A 23,517-nucleotide genomic window follows, 5' to 3' on the forward strand; every position below is an offset into this window, starting at 1 on the left:
TTTTCTCTTCCTCAGAATGAACTGATGCTGGTAAAACCCTACGGTCACCTCTCAGACCCTTCTTTTGCAAAGGAAATATGTCTGTTTCCTTTCACCTTTTCTTCTAGGGTGATTTTTTAAAAACACTTTAAATCAGTAATTTCTATCAAAAACAATTGCTCTGAAGCGTTAGAGGAAACAAGCCTTATAAAATTTCACGTCTGTCCTTTTGTCTCATGATCCTTCTTCCTCTGTGGCCTGATTCCTGGGGTTCTTCTCTCACCTTTGGTATTTCCTATTGTGTGAGTTTTTTCTTTTCTTACTTTCTTTCTTTTTTTTGGAGTTTTCATTTTTTGAAAGAACTCTTCCTGTTGACAGCTGTGATAGGTCCCTGGCGGGGCTGCTGTGACCCTGAAAACAGCAGGAGGGAAAGCCGTTGCAGGCAGACTCTGTGCTCACTTACTTTTCAGCACCAGTGATCTAGTCGGCATATTCCAGTGGCCCCAGTGCCTTAGTGAAGAGGCAGCGTCTGGAGCATTTGGAACCCGCTGTCCTCCTGGCATCTGAGGGGCAGACTGCAGAGTCCTGCGGGCATTGGCACTGAGCTCAGACTTTACGGTCAGATGGATGTGGGTTGCAGTCCTGATCCTCAGTCGTCTCACATGTAAAATAGGGGTGACTCAGAGCTGTACACACACCAAGCCTCTAGCACAGTGTCTGGCAGAATGCAGGATTTAATCCACAAATGGAAGTTTATTATCTGTTAACATATTTTATTATTATTAATATATTTACATTCTGCAGTTTGCCCTTGAAAGGCAGTAATAAAGCTACAACCTGAGTTATTCTTTCTTTCCATGGTCTTCTTTTGTCAACCTTGATAACTTTTTACAGAGACGTTGTAAACAAAACACATTCTAAGAGAAAAGTCCTTGCTGGGAGCCACGTGTCCATACCCCACACACTGTGCTCCGTGCCTGTGGTGCAGACCCACCTTCCCAGCCCAGCTCCACAGTTTCCAGCTTCCAGGCTTTTGTAAGTCCAGGGACGGGCGTTAGCTTTTTTCGTCACATGTCCTGTTCCTCCGGATTCCTTGAGCCTGGTTAGAACAGGTAGGTTTTCAAGGCCTTCAGTCTCAGAGGAACCTAGTATAGGAAGAGGATACTCGGTTTGTTCTTATTAAAAATCTAAAATTTTTTTTAAAGATTTAAATGTAATTTCAATATACTAACATTTAATTTTTTTTCCCTCACAGTGTTTCCCTTCTTTAAAAAAAGTCCAGTTGCCTTCTCTTAGCAAGCTGCCTTTCAAATCTGTAGATCAAAAGTTTATGGAAAAGTCAAAGAATCAATTAAATAAGTTTTTACAGGTAAGCAAACTTTCTGGATATGGGAGGAAAATTAGTTATTTGGGGGTTATTGGGGGTTGAACTGTCATCATTCTAAGAGTTTGCCTGTTTGCTTCCTGTTCTCACAGGTCAGGACAGATCCTCAAAATATCTTTGGTTTTGGGTTCTGGGGTTTTTTTTTTTGGTGATATATATATATGTATATGTGTGTATATATATGTATACTCTACAGACAGAAAATGCAGATACCACGTGTACGGCTTTCTCCATTTTCACAAACTGGACACACCCTCATAACTAGCACCTAGTCCCAGAGACAGAGTGTCACCAGTCCCGCCAGCGTCACCACAGGTAACCGTGGTCCCGACTCACGACCATGCGGTTACAGCTGGTTTTGAACTTCACATGAGTGGAGTCACAGGGCGTGGACCCCCTTCACTCGGGATCGTGGGCCTGAGGTCCTCCCATAGGGCTGTTTCAGTTGCAGACCGTTCTTTGATTTCATTTTTGTTCTCGTTTTCATTGTTGAATGGGCTTCTCCTGGCGTGAACCCCCTGCAGTCTGTTCCTGCTCTTGTTGATGGGCGTTCGGAGAGTTTCCAGCTGAAGGCTGTTAATAAGCTGCCAGCGCTTGGCTTTTGGTGGATAGCTGCTGGGGAATCCCTAGGCATTTGGGTTTTTCAGTTTTTCTGAGTGGCCGTAGCGGTTTGTACACTCTCACCAGCGGCATGCGGGCTTCTGTTCACTCCACACTGGATGGTTTCTTTTGTGAAGTTAAAGTTGTGTCTGCTCTTCTGTCGTGTTGCCTGTCTTTTCCATATCGCTTTGCAGGAGTTTCATGTGTGTTTTGGATGTGCGTCTCTTGTCAGAGCATATGTGCTGTGGCTATCTTCTTTCTGTGGGTTGCCTTTTCGGTCTCTTAATGAGCATAAATTCTCAATTTTAATTTAGTCCAATTTATCCATTTTTTTCCCTTTTGTGGTGAATGCCTTTTGTGCTTGTGGAGAAATCCTTGCCTACTGCAAGGTTCTAAAGATAGTCTCCTTATTTCCTCTAAATGCATAACTGGTTTCTTTCACTCTATCTTTAGAGCATAAGACCGGACAAAGGTATGCTGTCTCCAGTAGCAAACCACTATTTATTTTTTCCTTAGCTGGGGCCTCTGTATTCAGGGTATAGTTAAGTTGCTCACACCATGGCCCCCAAAGCCCGTATAGTTCTCGGGGGGCATGGACCTTTGCCTTGTGAAACACTTTTTGCCAATGCAGTAGTAGCTAGAAGTCCTGAGACTTAATAACGGATGTTGCCAGATTCTTAGTAAAGGTTATGTTATATTCAGTTGGATCAGGGTGTGAATCATAGTTAAAGTAGGTACATTTTAGCTAGAGTTCCCTTGCAAGTGTTTCTAACTATTTTTCTCTCATATATTCATCTCTCTCTAAATATATATGTATTTTTAATAAATATATAAATGTGTGTGTGTGTATATATATATGTATATGTATATATTTCCCTCAGGAAATAAAATAATTGCACCTTTGAAAAACTTTCCGAGTTTAATTATGGCAGAACTGGGATAGAGAATCATTAATGTTTAAATGCTATTACAGGAGAGAATTTAAAACTGAAATATTACCATCTCGTTGCTGATTCAGAACATCTAGGAAATATTAAACCCACTCAAGCATTGTACCTGATTAAATCGTTCAGATGAACTAAAGGTCTTGTTTGTGAAACGAATATGTATTATTCAAAATCCAAGCTTGTGAAGCCCCACGTGTGTAGCTCTGGGATCTTGCAGCTGATGCTTCCCTTTCCTTCCAGCCTCTGCTGTTGGGGGAGGGAGGGTCTCGGGTTGTTCGGTGCTTCCAGCCCTTCAGCTGCCTTTCCAGTTGTGCTGCAGAGACTGGGGTGCCCCCTGCACTTTTGGGGATGCGGGGAGGGGTCACTCGTGCCCCTGTTGGGTTGCTGGTGATGGAAATGGGTTAGTGATTCCTGCCCTGGTGCCAAGAGAAGCATGTGCTCTGTGCTGCCAGTAGGTGGCGTGGGCGAGGCTGGGGGCGGGGACCATCTGCCTGAAGAGGTGGAAGGGGCATCTCAAGGGGCCATTTGTCTTTTGATCAAGAGGACTGTAAGTCAGAAAGTAATGGTTTAAATTGCTTTTCATTTCCTCAAAGACTTTATGTGAAAGTGCTCACTATTTAATAACTTTAGGTAGATTACATAGCAGACTGAAGTTTCAAAATATCATCCCACCAGCTGCAAACAGGAAAAGCAAGACGCAAAAGGTTTAGTCTGAAAGGCAGATATTATTAGGTCCACAGGACCTTCCAGAAAAGAGGATTCCACTGAGTGTATGTTTGTGTGAGTATTTATATATGACACATGGTTCCCTTCGAGGTATACTGATAATAGATAATAATCTAGCCAGTCGTCCCTCACACACAGGCAGCTTACTCTAGCCGTCCCGGCGGTAGCGCGGTACCCACTTCTGGGTGTGCGTGCGCTGTTCGCTCTTCCTGGAATGTTTTACTCTCCTCGTCTTCCACTGACCGGTCCTCTTAGAGGCTCCGCCTGTGTAGAACAACGTGCTCTAAGCCTCTGGGGGGAAGGAGTGGGGATTAGGATTATATTCTCAGCTTAAAGATGTGATAAAATCCCAATTGTACCTTGCCCCATAGACATAATCTTTGAGAACATTTCTAACTTCTCATACATGTTCAATTTGGTTATTTTCCTTCATGATAGAATATAACTTAGTCCAAAGATTTGTCATCCTTAATGATTTCCTTATTTATGTTGCTTGCATTATTTGAGACTTACATTGGTTATCATTTCCTACTATTTGATAACAGAGTGTTGGAGTGGAGATTAGCTAAAGGAAATCAAGGTGGAAGGAGACTATCTCACTCCTCCTAATCCACCCTCACATGCAACTGAGCATTTAATGCTCTACAAAAGGAATAAAGGCTCAGGGGCCTGCCCGGGAAGGCAGTAGTGACCCCAACAGCCTGTCCCCTAAATCTCCTTCCCCACGTCTGAGGCAGAACCTGCATCTTCAGGCCAGTCTTCCGCAGGACACAGGAAGCTGACAACCACTGGAATGCGGGGGTGGGGGGGTGCCCCGGGACCCCCGTCCCCAGTGTGGCACTATTGGGCACGCTCGGAGGTGCTTTTCTAGGGAGGGTCACAGGGTTTATCAGATTTCAAGCTTCGTCTGAACAAATATAATGTGAACGTCATGGACCAACTCCTCTGGGACCAGAATGTAACCTGTTCTCCCAGCAGAGAGGGTTCTGCCATCAGAACCCCAGTGTTCCAGCCCCCCAGGGGGGTTACATCATCCATGGGGCAGGATTTCTCATTGGTTCATTTATTCCTAAACCCTGTATCTGTGAGTACCAGACATTTACACATTCTTGTGGTCACATTGTTAATTTTCCTGTCTTACCAGTAGCACTTGCTTTGTATGTAAACTTGATGCATGTTCTCCTTTCCTTTCTCCTAAGGCCAGAGAAGTACAGAGAACTTGAGCAAATTTCCAGTTTACGGGCCAATAAAAACAGTTATAAAATTATGTAAACATACGCTGCCTGTGGAAGGTGGAGCACAGGGACAGAAAACTACTGCCTGGCAGGCAGTTACCACCATGTGACAAGCCAGAGCTCTTTCTTCAGCTGATGTACAAAGTCCGCATGTAGCCATGAAAGGGTTGGGTGGGATCCCTGGGTAGTGTGCGAAAAACACAGATGACTTTCTTTTTTTTTTTTTTTTTAATTAATTAATTATTTATTTATTTATGGCTGTGTTGGGTCTTCGTTTCTGTGCGAGGGCTTTCTCTAGTTGTGGCAAGTGGGGGCCACTCTTCATCGCGGTCTCTCTTGTTGCGGTAGCACAGGCTCCAGACGCGCAGGCTCAGTAGTTGTGGCGCACAGGCTTAGTTGCTCCGTGGCATGTGGGATCTTCCCAGACCAGGGCTCAAACCCATGTCCCCTGCATTGGCAGGCAGATTCTCAACCACTGCGCCACCAGGGAAGCCCACAGATGACTTTCAAAGGCGGCAGCCCCTGGACCCGCAGGCGGTTTGCACAGTGAGACTTCACGTCGCCCTGAGCACGATCAGGGTGCTCCAGTTAACCCACAGAGCGCTGTTTGCCATCAAGCTCAGTGAGAACTGATCTAATATATTTTATTTCAGGAGGAAAGGGAAGTGGTTTTGGGTTCAGAATTGCGATGAAAGTAAATTTCCCGGGACAGTCAACTCTTTGCCTTCACTCCTGGTGGCTCCCAGCGCGCAGACGAACCGCGCAGGAGGAATTAATCCTCTTTCTCCCACAGAGTCTGCTTTCAGATGAAAGACTGTGTCAGAGTGAAGCACTTTATGCCTTTTTGAGCCCTTCTCCTGACTACCTCAAGGTTATTGACGTGCAGGGGAAAAAAGCCACTTTTTCATTGTCCTCATTTCTGGAAAGACTCCCTCGCGACTTCTTCTCCCATCAGGAGGTGAGCTGTCTGAAGCTTGTATGTTTTTGAAGCATATTTAAGCAGACGTCTTCTGGGAGGCTGTCTGATGTGGCAGGTATTTGTGGAAGGCCTGCTACAAAGGGGGAGAAAGCAAATACCTTGAGCTACCATGGCTGTCATATGTGGGGACAGGGTTGGTAACAAGGTAGGTGAGGGGCCTGTGGATGGAGCCCCTCTATGGAAGGTGGCCCAGGCCGGGGGCCGTCATTGCGGAGGAGTTGGCGCTAATGTTGAGGTTCAGGAGAGGAGGGTGTGTTTGGGGAACAGTCAGCAGGTCTTTGGACGGGGGAGGGCTTCGGGAGTGGGGGCTGACGGAAATGAGGCCAAGAGTAGGAGGAGGGGCAAGGCCGCGCCGGGCTGAGGAGTTTAGGTTTTATCTCAGGGAATGGAAAGCCGTGTCATGTCCTGAAGCAAGATGAACCTCGCAGTGATGTGGGTGGGTGAAGGAGTGACTAGAGAGAGACTGCAGACATTTGCGATCTCATACCTGGCCCTCGGGCTTCCCTCCGGGGGCTCCTTACTTGGCTGAGGCCTGCGGCCCCTCGTTTGGCTCTCCAACAAGTTGCACGAGACCATCTCCGAAATGTGGCGTCTCCTTAGTTCAATGCCAAACGCCACCGCCTCTTCACCAGAATTGGTTTAATGAGCTTGGACAGAAGGAAGTAACCATGGAAAGGCGCGTCTGCTTTACCGCGTCCTGAGCTGGAGCAGAGCCCGCGAACCACAGAGGGTCCCCATGCCTGCCTGCCTCCCTCCTGGGCATCTCCCCGCCTCTTTCCTGCACGCCACACATGTCACGTCTGGCCGTACTTGGCCCCTCCCCTCCGTCACCTCCCGTTTATCCCTGAACCTCTTGGGATTCACCCTGTGGCCCAGTCACTCCGGGAAACTGCTCTCTGAAGGCAGGCCAGTGGCCGACCAGCAGCCTCCTCCCGGGCTGCAGCTCCTCCAGCCCCTGCACCGTGTGCTGTTGCTGGACTTGCAGTGCAGCCGTGAGGTTGGCGCTACCCCTCCGGGCTCTGTGACTTCTCAGCCCCCTCCTCTGCTCATCACGCCCCCGAAGCCCTGTCGTTAGGCTGCTGCTTGCTCCCGCAGCTTCAGCTCCCCCCCTGCACACATCCGAATGAACTTCCTCAGCTGTCCTTCCGCTGCCTAATGTCTGCACCCCTGCTGCAGCTCTTTGCCCTGCTTGGAGAAACAGCCACGTGTATACTGGCCACCGCCCCGCAGAGCTAAGGGCCTCTCAAAGTCGGGATCCACGTCACACTCGTTGGCACTAGCCTGGTGCCTGGCATAAATGAGTTTTCAACTGAAATTTGCTGATATGCAGATCAAGAAGTGAGACTAGCTGAAGTACAGAATAAAAGCTTGAATCAGAGCTTTAAAAATAACTAAATTACTTTAAATTATACATGTCTTTAAAAAAACAGTGAATTTAAAATATTTCAAGTTTAAAAGCCTTCCTTTTAAAACTCAAAATGGTTAGAAGCTGTTTTGTTATCTACGAATTCACGCCTCATTAATACAGTGACAGAGGCTTTTCAAAATTATTTTAGACCTTGAATAAGGCTTTAGGATCAAGCTGTGCCCTGAGTTTAGATACACTTTGGCCTCTTTGTGAAAATGCATAGGTTTCTGCATGTAGGGAAGTTGAAGGATTGTGTGAGGTTGAACCATAAGTGCATCGTTCGGAATTGACACTGGGATAAGGAGAACGTATCACCTTCCTTGGATGAGTGACCTGCTTCCTGTGACTTTACTGTTCCCCCAGGAGGAGGCAGAGGAGGACAGTGACCTGTCAGATTATGGTGATGACATGGATGGAAGGAAAGACTCCTTGGCTGAACCATGTTTCATGCTGATTGGGGAGATTTTTGAACTTCGAGGAAGTAAGCTTCTTTGTTACTATTCAGTGGTGTTTGCTGGTTAAGTGGTTACACACACACACACATACATACACACACACACACACACACTTAATATCCCTTTGTTCCTGAATCAGACGTGTATTTATATTCATTCAGCAAATACTTTTACAGGCCAACCAGATACCAAGGTAGGATCTGAGGACACAACCTTAGGACAGATATCCCTGTACTCATGGAACTTAGGGTCCTGCTTTACCCTGCACCATGTTCCTCTGTATACAGAAAGCTGGAATGCTTTGAATTTCTTTTTATGTGACTTAGCATAGCCTCATTGCTTCATCACCAAAAGGTATACAAAAACTAATTTTGCATAGCAGAGGAAGAGCCCTGTTGTTAAAGGTGAGTATGTGGCCAGGGATGCAGGGATGCCCAAGCCTGCTTTCAGCCACCTCTCCTCCCTAGAGGAGTGGTCATCCGTGCAGGTGTGGGGGAATTTTGTCCCCAGGGGACATTTGGCATGTCTGGAAACATTTCTGGTGGTCACAGCTCGTGGGAGGGTGCCACTGGCATCTTGTGTGTGGGGGCCAGGGACGCTGCTACGCATCCTCCAGCGCACAGGACAGCCCACAGCAAAGAGTTGTCCTGTCCCAAATGACAGCAGTGCCAAGTTGAGAAATCCTACCCTAATCGTTCCTGAGGGAGATGTACTTAGAAGAAACAAGAGCAAAAAGAGGGTCAAAATACTCTTTTGTTAAGACCTGCACAAGTGCCTCTCTCCCGAAGCGGTACCGGGGTGAAAGGTCAAATGGTACTTCTTGGCTTTAGTCTTGAGTCCTGAATAGGACTCTCTGCCCACCCTCACCTTCCACAGTCCCCAACCTGTAAATCACGACGCCAGCATACTCGGTCACACCTGGAGCCTCGAGTCCTAGCTAGAGGTGTGCCAGGTGCCTAAAGGCACCGCTGAGCGCCTAGCAGAGGAAGCGCACGAGAGGAGCGAGGTCTCGCAAGGCACAGCAGTGCTCCAGCCGGTAGCGTGTTGCTCGGAGAACGTCCTGGCTCTGCCCACTTGGGTGAGCATCTTTTCCCCTGGGGCAGAGAAGGTGGGCTGGGAGTTGGTCCTATACAGGAAGCCGGCTGTGCATCGCTTCTTATTTATATATCCCTTAACATGTCGCTTAAAGAATTCTTCGCAGATGAAGGAACTTCAAGTGCTGTTATAGACTTGAGCGCGTCTTTTATGTCTTTTAATCCTCAGTATCTTTACAACGATTGATCCATAGTAGGTGATCAATGAAAATGCTTGGATGGATGGATGGATGGATGGATGGATGGATGGATGAATGAATGAATAGGCAAGAAAATTTTCAGTGCTGGGATTGTTTTGGTCATTGAACTTTTTCTTCCTCTAAGCCAAATCTTAAAATAATCAGCAAACACTTTGGGAGCTTATGGTTTAGATATAGCTCCATAGGGGAAACAAAAATATCTCAGAGGTAGATTCTTCCTTCAGTGAATTTACAACATAATGGTTTCAAAAATGTAATTCACATTAAGCAATAGACACAAATTCTAAACGCCAGGCAGAGATTTATATATAAGCATGTTCATTTGAGCATAATTACAGTAAGGAAAAATTGGAACTAAGCTAAATTCAGAAATGGGTGATAGTTAAATTAAGAAATATCCACATGATGGAATATCGTCCAAGTATTAAGGATCCTTTCAGATGAAAAAGCTATAGCTGGTCCGTATTTTCGACACTTTAAGATGTATGCTGATGTTTAACTTGGTTCAGTATAGGCAGAAAAAAACAGTTCTCCCCCCCACCCCAAGTCTGGCTCCTCCTCAGTGAAATCTGCCTATTAAATCATGACTCCTCCCCGTCTCCCACAGAGTCGATAAGAATGAGGAAGCACTGTCTTAGCCTTTGGTCAGCGTGTTCTCTGCGACACAAAGAGATTGAGAAGGCTGGTGGATGCGTCAGAGGCAGTCAGGGCAGGAGTAGGGCTCAGTCCTCTCTCTGTGGTGTGCATTTCCTCCCTCATGTGCCTGCTCAGAATATTTGGGTTTGCTAGTGACTTTCCAGAGGGGAATAAATAGAACATCATTGATAAGGAGATGTGACATATTTGCCATCAGCAAAATCCTAGTGTTGCTGCAGCTGCCTCCATGGCTTTGAACGAATGAGTCCTTGGAAAGAATAATGGGGCTATTCTGTGTTGGAGTGGGGACTAGGGAAGGGTAGGAAAATGTTGTAGAGTCAGGGGCATCAGTCATGGGAGAGAATCTGTAGCAGAGCCGTTTTTGGTTCCTGCTCTAGTTCAGTTTATGAAAATGGACCAGAAGTACAGCTGTTTTAAACATTTCTAACCAGTCACTCGGCTGTCAGGCATTCTTCCTGGAGTGGCTCATGTCTTCAGACCCTCTGGGTGTGAGCTACCTCTCTGCTGCCTTAGAAAGGTGGAGCGAGGTTACCATCCCTGACAGACGCTCCTCCCAGCCTGAACGCCAGCCTCAGATGGGCACGTCTGCAGTGCACTCTGAATTCCATCAAACACTTAGGGCACTTCTGAGGCATGGTCCTGACTCCAGGACTTGACTCTCACTTGAAGGATTAACACCACTGCACCTGGACACTTAGATCCATTTTTAAAGTTAGAAATGACTTGAGAATGTATTAAAGTCTAGTACCAAGTCTGTGTTAATTGTTGATTTCTGTTTGTGTGCCTTCCCTTGTACAGAGGTGTTTGTGAATTTACTCTTTTTTTTTTTTTTTTTTTGGGTGCAGGAGCCCTGAATTGGCTCCATCATAGCCAAGTCATGTGTCACTAGCTAAACATTGCAGTGGATGGAAGTGAAATATAAACGGAATATTTGGTTTCGATTCCAATTTGCAGACCAAAAATATCCTCACAGCATTTCCTTGCCTTCTTTTGGTTTATATTCATATTCTACACTTATAACAATGTGTCTCCTAATCTAATGCTAATAGTAAAAGTTTAGATATGTAGGACCCTTCACAAAACTCTTTCACACAAAGTATTGACATGACTGTCCAGCAAAACGAAAGTACATGCTAACACTGTCCTTTTCCAGGTGAGGTCACTGAGGCTCGGAGAAGGTGATGGTGGCCGCCTGCTCCAGGCGGTGGCACAGGAGCGATGAGTCCATGGCTCACTCGGAATCCTGGGGCTTCCCAGTTCCCCTTTCTTCCCCCACGGGCATGAAATATATAAAAATGCATGATCTACAAACTACTATTCAAAAGGGAGCAGTTAGACCCATCAATTTGTTAATATTTCAAAATATTTGTCAACATCTGACTACAGATGCTTCTCGTTCAGAGCCGTGTATTAGAATATTGGGTTCAACAAGCCAGGCACAAATCTAAAAGGAATTGCACTGTCTGCTAGTGGAAAACAGACGTCAGTAGCCCGGGGACACATGAAGTACAGTTTTAGTTCCACTTGCTAGCTCAGCTGTTAGGCATTGAAAAGCTGTAAGAAGTCTTAAGTTTCCTCTCATCAGTTGCTAAGTAGAAAATAAAAGCTTATTCATTAGAGTATTCCTGGGCAGAAGTTTGCTAAGCTAGACCCAAATTCTGTGGATATTAAAGCCCCTGACTTAGTGTCCAGATTTGGACTGAGTGACGTGGTTAAGATTTATGCTTTGTGCTGCTATGAAAATGTCACGATTGTGATAGCCTGTGGTAATGCTTTTCCTCTGATTTATATTTTAGTGTTTAAATGGGTGAGAAGAACATTAATTGCTCTCGTTCAGGTCACTTTCGGAAGAACCATCAACAAGTGAGTTGCACGAAACTAATGTTTGAATTCATGCCCTAGCCTTTGCCTTAATAGTCCAGTTACATCCCCAACTCAAGGTTTTTTCGTTTCTCTTACTTTTTATTTCTGATATGATTCTAAGATTGGATAGGGAAGCAGATTTCTACAAGACTCTCTCCCCCAGAATGCGCGGTGCACCAGATAACAGAAGCTTGGGCTGGCTCTGGCAGGCTGGTTGACAAGGGTCAGAAGATTGTTCTGGAAAGTTCTCTGTTGACCATGATCACTGGTTTTAATATCTTGGGTACAGCGTTTTTATGTCACATGATGGGGATCAGTTTAAGGCTTAGACTCTGAGCCAAAATGAAAGTAGGATGAGCATCGCACGGCAGGTATTTATTTGAAGGGAAATGCAAACCATGTATTTTTTTAGAGTTGGGGTGATATTAAAATAGTAACTCCTCTTGTTAGTTGATAGCTAAGTATCCATGAGGGGTGTGTGTACCCTATAACACTATTATAAGCCATATGTGTATTCTGAATTGTATCACGTTACCCATATCCCTAAGGGTTATACTCTATGCCCAGTACCCAATGCTTACGAGGCTGTAGCATTATGACTTTCCCACACAAAAACTGGGAGTCAACTGCTAAAACTAAGGGGAAAAAAATCAGTTATTTTTGTATAGCAAAATATGTTTTAAGATGAAATTGTCAGATTTTTCCAAATGAAAGATTTAGTTGTCAGATGTATGTATAAGGTTAACATTATAGTTTTATCACATAAATCTTATAAAGATTTTTGGGAAACATAATAAAGATATTATATTTTTATTCAGTTGCAAATAGAATATATTTTCCTTGTGGTCATAAACCAAAATTTACTTCTGTTTATTTCTAAGATTTTTTTAAAGAATGGTGTTAGTGGCTTGTTTAGTTGACTTTTAGTATCATGGGCTTTTAAGCAGAAAAATGCCCTGTTTAACTTACAGTTTCAGTCAGAGGCAAACCTCTTAACCTTAGTACCGACAGGCCTTGGATAAAGAAGTTTTCAAAATGGCCCTATTTTTCTCAGAACTCCAGACTTGCTAATTTATTTTCTTTTTCAGTTTCAGAAAATCATGCATACATTCCCTGCTCCTATTTATGATATTGGCTCTTAATTTTAAGATGAGCAGCTGTGGTTTGAGAGTGGTGAATACATCAGGCGGTTCTTGACATGGGGCTGGGGGAGGGGGACCATGTAGGGAATTTTCAGACTGTGGGTTTCAGTGGGCTTTTTATCAGGTAGGGAAGTTACGGAGCACCTGGCCCTGTGCTGTTTTGCCTCAGGCAGACGAGGACACATCATAAAATTAAGTAGCAGCACGATATGTGCCTCTCGCCTTGTACCAACTGTAATTTCACATCCCAGAATTGCTGCAAAAGCTTCCTCCAGTTTTGGCTAATACAAAGTCGGACCTAAATTGATAGAAAATGCTTAGGTGATGGCCTTTGGTAAAAGTCACTCACCTAATTTTAAGTTGCAAACTGAAATTCTCCTTCTTCATTTCTTCATGCAGTGCTGGTGAGTAACCCAAAGACTACAGGCAAAACAAGCTGTGTTTTTATGTAGATTTTACTTAGGCAGGCAGGTCAGCAGGTTCTCAAAGCCAAAGTCCCATTGAATTAATAAAATTATTTTATTTGATCTAGATATGAATTGCACAGTTCTAAGCAGTATTGGGAAGTATCTTAGGAGACATGCAGTTACAAACAGGATTACCATGGTTCTAACTCACAGTGGAATTTAGACTTCATTGGTGACTAGTTACTGTGTGCAAAGTGCTGGGCTTGAAACATCTATTTCAGATACTATTTCTGAAAACCTCACACTGTCCCTTTAAAAATCTGGTTGGGAAGTCAGATTCTTAAAGGGCTTTTTGATTTATTATTTGTGAACTAATTTTGAAACTTCAGGTCTTCCTTGCACTAACAGTCCAAGGTGATTCTGCTCCCATTTCTGCAGAGAGACGTCCCCTCCCCACCTCAGCACCGCTGCTGGCTCTGTGAACGGGGCTGCCCTCTGCAGCAGTCCTGTGGTTGGCTGGAATTTGATGAAGTAGGGTTTACGGAAGACCTGGGTAACCAGATAAAAGCCACTTTTTATAACCGTGCAGGTCAAGATCTGCCCGATTTTCACTCCTGTGGGAAGGTGACGTGGCTGGATAGCAGTGTATCTTTTCAAAGTCCCCCACCTTTGTGGTGAAAGGGGGGTGTCTTTTCCCCCTTTGCCTCGTGAGCATGTGAGATGTTTCCCGGGTCGGACAACTCTGCCCAGCGTCCTCTGCCGCGGCCGCCCCAAGGGACAATTAGTGAAGAAGCTTGGTTCTCCCCAGGACTTCCAGAGCTCAGGGAGCTCTTCACAGTCTTTAAAACGGATTGATGTTTTCAGTTTATACCACTTCATGGAGAAATTAGTATGTTAAGTACCGTGCACAGTTAAGAGTAGTTGCAAGCTTCAAACAAATCAATCTCCTCTCAGTTCTTGCTTTTCCAGATTGAAAGACACCGTGCGGCAAACATTTAGAGAATTCAGTACCAGTGAAAATGTGAGCTCCAGGAATGAATGGCTATCAGTGTTACCAAAATAAAAAAAAACTTTCCGAGTCAGAGTTTAAAAATCCAATTCCTAGTTTATTCATCAAACGCTTATCTTAACCTACCCATTGATAAATGCCTTGTGAGAATAGAGAATAAGATTTTTAAAAACCTCATCCAAGAAATATTCTGCTCTTGAAAGACAAATCCGGGACGCAGTGGACTGGGCCGTCAGCGAGCAGATGGTGGTCTGCTACATCGGCGCTCTCCGCGATGCTCTGTGGCCCGCTGGGAATTTGGCGCCTCCGAACACAATCCCAAGCGAAGAACAAAGCCAGGAAACAAAGCGGAGAGCACAGCAGAAGCTGCTTGAAAACATTCCAGGTGAGGCCTGGGTTCTGACTCTGAAAGTCAGATGAAAAGGGAGTGTTGATGGCCCTTCTCCTTTTTCACTTCGGAAACATTATTTACAGTGAAAAAAGTGATCATACTTTTTCCTTTTAAATCATGTCTTGTCCCTTGCTAAGAAATTATACTGAGAATCCCAATAAGAACAGTACTGGTTATAATTTAACTAGAAAAATGTTTTAGAACAGATAATAAAATTTTATGCTTTAAAAACCCTGTTAAAGTACCCTATTTTGAGAGCTCAGTTTTTAATTGGGGATCCACATGTTAAAATTATAGTTTGTATAAATGCCTTATATTGAAAAATTCTAAGTTTTCTCCTTAGACATTGGAAAGAGCTGATCACTCATGTTCCTCGCGTCTCTGTGCCTTTATGTGCTGTGTGTGCATATGTCGTAGCCCCTCACTGAAGGTCCATGCAGGGTGCACTTTATCAATAGCAGCGTGGAATATAAACTTAATTTTTCAGATATGCTTCAGAGCCTTGTTGGACAGCAAAATGCCCGTCATGGTATAATAAAAATATTCAACGCACTGCAAGAAACGAGAGCCAATAAGCATCTGTTATATGTGAGTAATTTAAAGCCTCCCAGAGGATTCACTGTTTCTTCAGTTCTACATTTCTGTTCATATACGGGGGGTAGATTTTAACTCTTTATATGCTTAATCATTCTTATTGCTTGTAACTCTGAACCCATTTTCTCTGCTTTATTTTTGTTCAATTTGGTTAAAAAAAAATACCCCCCTGTGGGTGTGGCATTGCCCTCCTCGCCTGCTGGTTGTTTCTCTCGACTTGTGCTGTAACATTTCTGCCTGAGTGCTTGGCTTGCTTATTTCAGCAAAGCCAAGTGTTTCCCGGTAGTCTGATAATACTGTTGATGCTTAACGGACCGTGAAATAAATCAATCTGATGCTAAATGGAGTTTATAGAATACTAATTCCTTTTGAGAGTAACTTGTTCACTGAGCATCATCTCAGACTTAAAATTAGACTTTTGTCTTAGATGTAGATAGTTGAGTAAACCTTAGAGAAAAAGACATTTTTTTTTTTTCTTTCTTGGTTCAGGTGCTGATGGAACTGCTGCTAATTGAATTGTGTCCTGAGCTGAGAACTCATTTAGATGAACTTAAAGCTTGTCAGGTTTGAGACTACACAAATAAACCACCCGAGAAATGTCTGTAATAATAGACATGAAACATTTTCCTCTTTTCCACAGAGGGCTTGACTGAGAACCATACTGATCTTTTAGTTACCTCCCTCTAGTTTTATGTGAATTAAGCAGAACTGGGGGGGGGGGGGGGAGGGGAAACTTGATGCTGTATATTAGGCAACAGAAAAAAACACTTGTTAATTATTTTTATTTTAATATAAATCCTTTAAAGGTCAACATACTGATTGAAATATAAGTGTTAATATGTGATAAGAACCTAGGAAATATTTTAAATATTTATGAAGTTTTGTTTTAAATGAAGAATTATGAACATTGTACAGTTAATTTCCTCACTGAGGATTCTGAACATTCCTATATTCGTGTGTATTGAATATTGTTGTGCAATGCTTTGTGTGAAGTTATTGTGGAAATTTTATTGTCTTTATTTTTACCAAAGATTTCCCATAGTTTGAAGCATCTGAAGCAATAAAATATAAAAATGAATCATAGCGCTCTGATGTTTAAGATGCTTGTATCTCAAAAAAAGTTGAAACACTTAAGGCAGTTCAGATATTTATCAAGTGCCTTTTTTGTAGAAAACATTGCACGTGTAAGTACTTCCATAAAGAAGTATAAAGTTTGTTGCCTTTCTCGAGACACAGAATGAATGTGAAAAATATGATTTTTAGTGTGAATGAGAAGAGCCAAAATTGGTGCTTGAAGTGCTGTATTAGGGAGGTGGGATGGATGGGCAGGAATGAGATGGGGAAACAAAGAGGAGGGAAGTTCCTTCAGGCTGTTCAGGACTTGCTTGTGTCATCAAGTCTTGGGCACTAGTAGGGGCATTAGGCGAAATCCAGGGTACAGATGTTGCTTTGTTTTTAGTAGTGGGACCATGGACAAGTCACTTAATTTTCCTGGGTTTTACCATTTATTATGCAGTGATAATGAAACACTTTCCCCTTTCTAACCCCCAGGAATATTGAAAGCAAACCAATTAAGCAGGAATTCAGTTTGAAATCCATGAAAGAAACATACTATGTATATATATATTAAAGTGGTATTAATTATATCATTGTTAGATCATACCTGCTGAGTTCCTGATATGCCAGGTTCTTGATATGAAACATAAGTGCTGAAAGACAAATGATTAAAAATTAGTAAAGCAAATTTTATGTTTGATATTCTTTTAGCTACAGCTCTTTGATCCTTATTTCAAACCAAGATATTTGATACTTTCAAAAAAACTCAAAGTTGGCTATTTATATGGATAAGAATTATCCTTCACAGGGATGTAGAAAAGACATTCAGTAGAAAAGACTTTCAGAGAAGAGAAGCAGTGTGAAGTCACCAAGCCCCAGGAACTCATAGCGGTTACTAAAAGTGACCATCTTCTGCATAATTAAACCATGGCTGTTACGACTCCTCAATCCTTAAGAAGTCGTCTTACTTTTTCATAAGTTATCAACTATAAGGACTCTTACAGAAGTTTTGATTTTTTTTTTTGAAAAAAATTAATGACCTTGAAGCTTCACCTCACTTAAAGGGTGACTCCAATCACAGGTCAAGGTGTGCACCATGGTCGGGAGTAGTGGTAGTTTGCAGGGGCTCACCTGTGCCAGTTATGCCAGCTTTATGGTAACTAGAGTAAACTGAAATTTTAAATTCTGTGTTGGGTTCACTTAGGACATTTAAGCACAGCATATTACCAAATATGACATGTCAAATTCCTACCTTTAGGATTTCTCAAACCGTGTTTTAATGGCAGTTAAAGTGGCCTTCACTTTGGGGATGTAGAGCAAGCTATGAAAAGTGCTATTACAGTCCCCATACACTGCCTTATTACATTTCTATTTTAAGATTCTTAAAGGCTTAAGGAACTGGATTGAGTGTGGAGAAGAGAATACCGTTGGGAATTTGGATCTTCAAACCACTGAAGGAATGTTCTGTGGATGGTATTAAGAAAACAAGAGCAAAAGCAAGTGGGCTTGTATTGTAGAACGATTTACGTTAGGTTTTATGAAATCTTTTAATGGGCTAGAGACATGGAAATGTTGTTACTGGGGAAGAAGAGTGAGTCTTCAGCAGAGATTTTAAAAGCAAAGGACTGGTTTTCAGGGATGATTTAAGTTTCTACTCTAAGATTTAAAGAAGTATAAGGCCTACGTTTGTCTTTAGATACAGGGAAGAAATTTCAACAAAGTGAAGTTCAAATAATATAGACAAACCAGAACATAAAACAAGAGCAAGTAGTTTTGTGCCATATAATACTTCTTTAGTGACAGGCACCTACATATTAATTGCATTTTCCCAGTGCTAAGACTAGATCTTGTAAATCACTTTGGAAAGGATGGTTGTGATTTTTAAAATAAAGCCATAACATTTACAAAGAAGGTGTTGTTCAGGTATCTTAAACATTATTTTCAATATCTGTTTCACAGATGTATATTTCTTTAGAATCTTTTGCATATGGATTCTATTTTTACTGTCGGATTTTGCCTCTGTAGATGTAATTGATAAGGAAAGCCTCTTGCTAATTTAAGTTTAGTTATAGTTATATTGGTAGGTGATTTGAAATTTTATCTTGTTTTGAAATACATTGAGGGTTTTTAAAATGTAGAAAAGGACTTGAAGCACAGAGAAACATCTTGTTTCAATTGATTACCAGGAACATAGCAGTTTTACTCATTAAGATGTTTATGGAAAGGCAAGATTGTAAGCAATTTCTTAAACCCACTTATTTTGAAATTTAGATTTTTAATTTTCAATTTGGAATTTTCTATTTTAGAAGTCTTTGATGACTGAAATAAAATTAACAGTTATTCAAAATTCACAACACTAAGGATTAAAGAAATTTAAAGAATTAAACTTCAGTTTTTTTTAATAAGTTTGTAGCATTTATACTTCTGAAGTTATTAAAGCTAAGATTACACTAAGTCTTTCAGGACACTATTTAAGAAAGGAAAAAAATACTGGCTTTATGGAATGGTTTTCAATATTTGACATGGTTTTGGTCAGTCTCTAGCCTAACAGCTAGATCTTTGAGGACTCTTCCTGCAGTTCAATCCTGTAGCTACGTTTCAAGTTGCAACATTTTACAGATTCAAGAGGGGTGGGATAGGGAGGGTGGGAGGGAGACGCAAGAGGGAGGAGATATGGGGATATATGTATACGTATAGCTGATTCACTTTGTTATACAGCAGAAACTAACACACCACTGTAAAGCAATTATATTCCAATAAGGATGTTAAAAAAAAAAAAAAGAATGAAGGTAACCTGTCATCAGTAAAATACCCAGGATAATGTAATGTGGGAGAGAGAAAACAAACATAGCTATTATAAAACTTATAAATACACACATTCTAAGGCGTTAGAATCGATGATCTTTGTTGAAATACATTGTAGTCTAAATTCTTTGATGAATACGTAAAGTGTGAAGTTCATCTGCCAATGAAGGATTCAGACGACAAGCCTTAAAAATCAAAGAAAAAGTTTAGCCATATTTTGAATTGTTGGATCTTTTGTTTTTAAGAAATAGAGTACAATGATTTAAGGGAATTTTGTAGTTAGCGATACATTTCTATTCTGATTTCTTAATTAGGGAGATTCAAGTTAACCTATGCAAAGTATTAATAGATCATAACTAAAAATAACCATGCTATTATCCTTTGGGAGAGAAAATTCTCAGTGCCAAAAATAATGGATTTACACACTGATAGTATTCTAAGTTATGAATTATCAAAATAAGTAAAGTAGAGAGCATTAACATTTGGCCTCAAACCTGTTATGTGAATAGCAGCATGTATAATTTTTTAAACATATGATTTTGTTATGCCTAAATTAGCAATAAGGTGCATAATTTCATAGTATGTCAGGAATTTGAAAGACAGAAGTTACCTCATCCAGACCTTACTCCATGCAGAAATTGTCCCTTTTAGTACCCATGACAGTTGGTTACCAGATATTTGCTTGGTTGCTTCTAGTGGCAAGAAGTCAGCATCTTGGCTTCTGCACACGGCCCCCCAAGCTGAGGTGTCGGCACAGCCATTTCACACTAGGTTCAACGCCTCTACATGTGGCACCCTATGAGCAAGTCAAACTAGACTAAGCACAAAGGGAAAAAGACTGGGACTTACACCATTGGTTCTCCTGGTTCTCAGGCCTTCAGACTCAGACTGGAACTAAACCACCAGCTCTTCTGAGTCTTGCAGCTTGCAGATGACAGACGGTCTCTGCAGTCTCCATAATCATGTACAAATTAGTATATACAGGGGAGGAGGATAAGATGGCGGACTAGAAGGACCTGAGCTCACCTCCTCTCACAAAAACACCAAAATCACAACTAACTGCTGAACAAGCATTGACAAAAAAGGACTAGAACCTACAAAAAAAGATATTCTACTTCCCAAAACAAAGAAGCCACAACAAGACCATAGGAGGGTTGCATTCACAATCAAATCCCATATCCGCTGGGTAGGTGACCCACAAACTGGAAAATAATTATATTGTGAGGTTCTCCCATAGGAGTGAGAGTTCTGAGCCCCCATGTCAGGCTCCAGTGGTCTGGCATCAGGAGGAGGAACCCCCAGAGCATTTGGCCTTGAAGGCCAGCAGGACTTGATCGCAGGAGCTCCAGAGGACTGGGGGAAACAGAAACACCACTCTTGGAGGGTGCACACAAGGTCTCAGAGGAAAAAGGAGTGACTTAATAGAAGCCTAGGCCAGACCTACCTGCTGGTCTTGGAGGGTCTCCTGGGGGAGGTGGAGAGCAGCTGTGGCTCACTGCGGGGACAAGGACACTGGTGGCAGAGGTACTGGGGAGTACTCATCAGCATGAGGTGTCCTGGAGGCTGCCATTGCCATGCCAAGACCTGGCCCCACCCAACAGCCCAAGGCTCCAGTGCTGGGAAACCTTAGGCCAAACTACCAACAGGGCAAGAGCACAGCCCCACCCATCAGCAGACACGTTGCTTAAAGTCTTCCTGAGCCCACAGCTGCCTCAATACACCCCTGCCCACCAAACGGACAAGACCCAGCTCCACCCACCACTGAGCAAGCATCAGTCCCTCCCACCAGGAAGCCTGTACAAGCCTGTTAGATCAGCCTCACTCACCAGGGGGGCAGACACTACAAGCAAGAGGAACTACAATCCTGTAGCCTGTGGGACGGCAAACACAGAAAGTTAGATAAAATGAGATGGCAGAGGAATATGTTCCAGAGGAAGGAACAAGATAAACCCCCAGAAGAACAACTAAGTAAACTGGAGATAGGCAAGCTACCTGAAAAAGAATTCAGAGTAATGAAGTAAAGATGATCCAAGGTCTCAGAAAAAGAATGGAGGCACAGACCAAGAAGCTACAAGAAATGTTTAACAAGGCGCAAGAAGATTTAAGGAACAAACAGTTGGACAATACAATAACTGAAATGAAAAATACACTAGAAGCAATAGCAGAATAACAGGCAGAAGAACAGATAAGTGAGCTGGAAGACAGAGTGGTGGAAATCACTGCCACGGAACAGAATAAAGAAAAAAGAATGAAAAGAAAGCAGCACAGTCAAGAGACCTCTGGGACAACATTAAACACACCAACATTTGCATCATAGGGGCCACAGAAGGATAAGAGAGAGAGAAAGGGCCTGAAAAAATATTTGAAGAGATAATAACTGAAAACTTCCCTAACATGGGAAAGGAAATGGTCACCCAAGTCCAGGAAGTGCAGAGAGTCCCATACAGGATAAACCCAAGGAGGAACATGCCGAGACACATTAATCAAATTGACAAAAGGTAAAAACAAAATATTAAAAGCAACAAGGGAAAAGCAACAAATAACATACAAGGGAATCCCTATACAGTTATCAGCTGATTTTTTAGCAGAAACTGCAGGCCAGAAGGGAGTGGCACAATATATTTAAAGTGATGAAAGGGAAAAACCTACAACCAAGAATACCCAGCAAGGCTCTTGTTGAGATTTGGAGAAATCAAAAGCTTTACAGACAAGCAAAAGCTAAGAGAATTTAGCACCACCAAACCAGCTTTACAACAAATGCTCCAGGAACTTCTCTAGGTGGAAAAGAAAAGCCTACAACTAGAAACAAGAAAATTACAAATGGGAAAGCTCACCAGTAAAGGCAAACATACAGTAAACATAGGAAATTATCCACACACAAATATATCGAAACCAGCAATCATGAGGAGAGTACAAATGCAGGATATTGGAAATGCATTTGAAATTAAGAGACCAGCAACTTAAAACAATCTTGTATATATATAGCCTGCTATATCAAAACCTCATGGTAACTGCAAACCAAAAATGTACAATAGATAAACACGCAAAAAAGAAAAAGAAATCCAAACACAACACTAAAGTAGTCGTCAAATCACAAGAGAAGGGAACAAAAGAGGAAGGGAAGAAAAAAGACCTACAGAAACGAATCCAAAACAATTAACAAAATGGCAATAAGAACATACATATCGGTCATTACCTTAAATGTAAATGGATTAAATGCTCCAACCAAAAGACAGACTGGCTGAATGGATACAAAAACAAGACCCATATATATGCTCTCTACAAAAGACCCACTTCAGATCTAGGGACACATACAGACTGAAAGTGAGGGGATGGAAAAAGATATTCCATGCAAATGGAAAGCAAAAGAAAGCTGGAGCAGCAATTCTCATCTCAGACAAAATTGATTTTAAAATAAAGACTGTTACAAGAGACAAAGAAGGACACTACATAATGATCAAGGGATCAATCCAAGAAGACATAAAAATTATATATGCACCCAACACAGGAGCACTTCAATATGTAAGGCAAATGCTAACAGCCATAAAAGGAGAAATTGACAGTAACAATAATAGTGGGAGACTTTAACACGCCACTTACCTCAATGGACAGATAATCCAGACAGAAAATCAGTAAGGAAACACAGGCCTTAAATGATGCATTAGACCAGATGAACGTAGTTGATATTTACAGAACAATCCATCTGAAAGCAGCAGAATACACATTCTTTTCAAGTGCACATGGAAAATTATCCAGGATAGATCACATGCTGAGCCATAAAGCGAGCCTCAGTAAATTTAAGAAAATGGAAATCAAGCATCTTTTCTGACCACAGTGCTATGAGATTAGAAATCAACTACAAGAATTAAACTGTAAAAAGCACAAACATGTGGAGGCTAAACAAGATGCTACTAAACAACCAATGAATCACTGAAGAAATCAAAGAGGAAATCAAAAAATACCTAGAGACAAATGAAAAAACACAATGATTCAACCCTATGGGACTCAGCAAAAGCAGGTCTAAGAGGGAAGTTTATAGCAATACAGTCTTACCTCAGGAAACAAGAAAAATCCCCAATAAACAACCTAACCTTACACCTAAAGCAACTAGAGAAAAAGAACAAACAAAACCCAAAGTTAGCAGAAGGAAAGAAATCATAAAGATCAGATCAAAACTAAATGAAGTAGAAATGAACAAGAGAAAAGATCAATGAAACTGAAAGCTGGTTCTTTGAAAAGATAAACAACACTGATAAGCCTTTAGCCAGACTCATCAAGAAAAAAAAGGGAAAGGGCTCAAATCAATAAAATTAGAAATTAAAAAGGAGAAGTTACAACTGGCACCACAGAAATACATAGGATCATAAGAAACTACTTACTACAAGCAACTTTATGCCAATAAAATGGCAACCTAGAAGAAATGAACAAATTCTTGGGAAGGTACAATCTCTCAAAACTGAACCAGGAAGAAATAAAAAATATAAACAGACCAATTACAAGTACTGAAATTGAAACTGATTAAAAAACTCCCAACAAACAAAAATCCAGGACCAGATGTTTTCACAGGTGAATTCTATCAAACATTT

At 42.0% G+C, this 23,517-nt stretch overlaps 2 protein-coding genes across 4 annotated transcripts in view; one reads left to right on the forward strand and one right to left on the reverse strand.

Annotated features, from left to right (window-relative positions):
• The window catches only part of SNX25 (sorting nexin 25), a 111,195-nt gene extending 95,401 nt beyond the window's left edge, over positions 1–15,794 (forward strand). Inside the window, exons 13-19 of one of the 2 annotated variants that reach the window (XM_061177635.1) lie at positions 1,235–1,348; positions 5,665–5,829; positions 7,622–7,739; positions 11,461–11,527; positions 14,289–14,470; positions 14,964–15,064; positions 15,560–15,794. In XM_061177635.1, the coding sequence (XP_061033618.1) occupies positions 1,235–1,348; positions 5,665–5,829; positions 7,622–7,739; positions 11,461–11,527; positions 14,289–14,470; positions 14,964–15,064; positions 15,560–15,640 (828 nt within the window). In that variant the 3' untranslated portion in view covers positions 15,641–15,794. Of the gene's footprint in view, positions 1–1,234; positions 1,349–5,524; positions 5,644–5,664; positions 5,830–7,621; positions 7,740–11,460; positions 11,528–14,288; positions 14,471–14,963; positions 15,065–15,559 lie in introns of those variants that run through there. The other variant, XM_061177637.1, reaches the window with a different exon arrangement.
• A 3,256-nt stretch (positions 15,795–19,050) lies between these two features.
• LRP2BP (LRP2 binding protein) overlaps positions 19,051–23,517 on the reverse strand; it is a 28,344-nt gene continuing 23,877 nt past the window's right edge. For both annotated transcript variants that reach the window (XM_061177446.1, XM_061177447.1), the window contains exon 8: positions 19,051–19,116. In XM_061177446.1, the coding sequence (XP_061033429.1) occupies positions 19,051–19,116 (66 nt within the window). The remainder of the gene's footprint in view (positions 19,117–23,517) is intronic.

Source organism: Eubalaena glacialis, chromosome 20 (assembly GCF_028564815.1).
Source record: "Eubalaena glacialis isolate mEubGla1 chromosome 20, mEubGla1.1.hap2.+ XY, whole genome shotgun sequence".
Lineage (NCBI taxonomy): Eukaryota > Metazoa > Chordata > Mammalia > Artiodactyla > Balaenidae > Eubalaena > Eubalaena glacialis.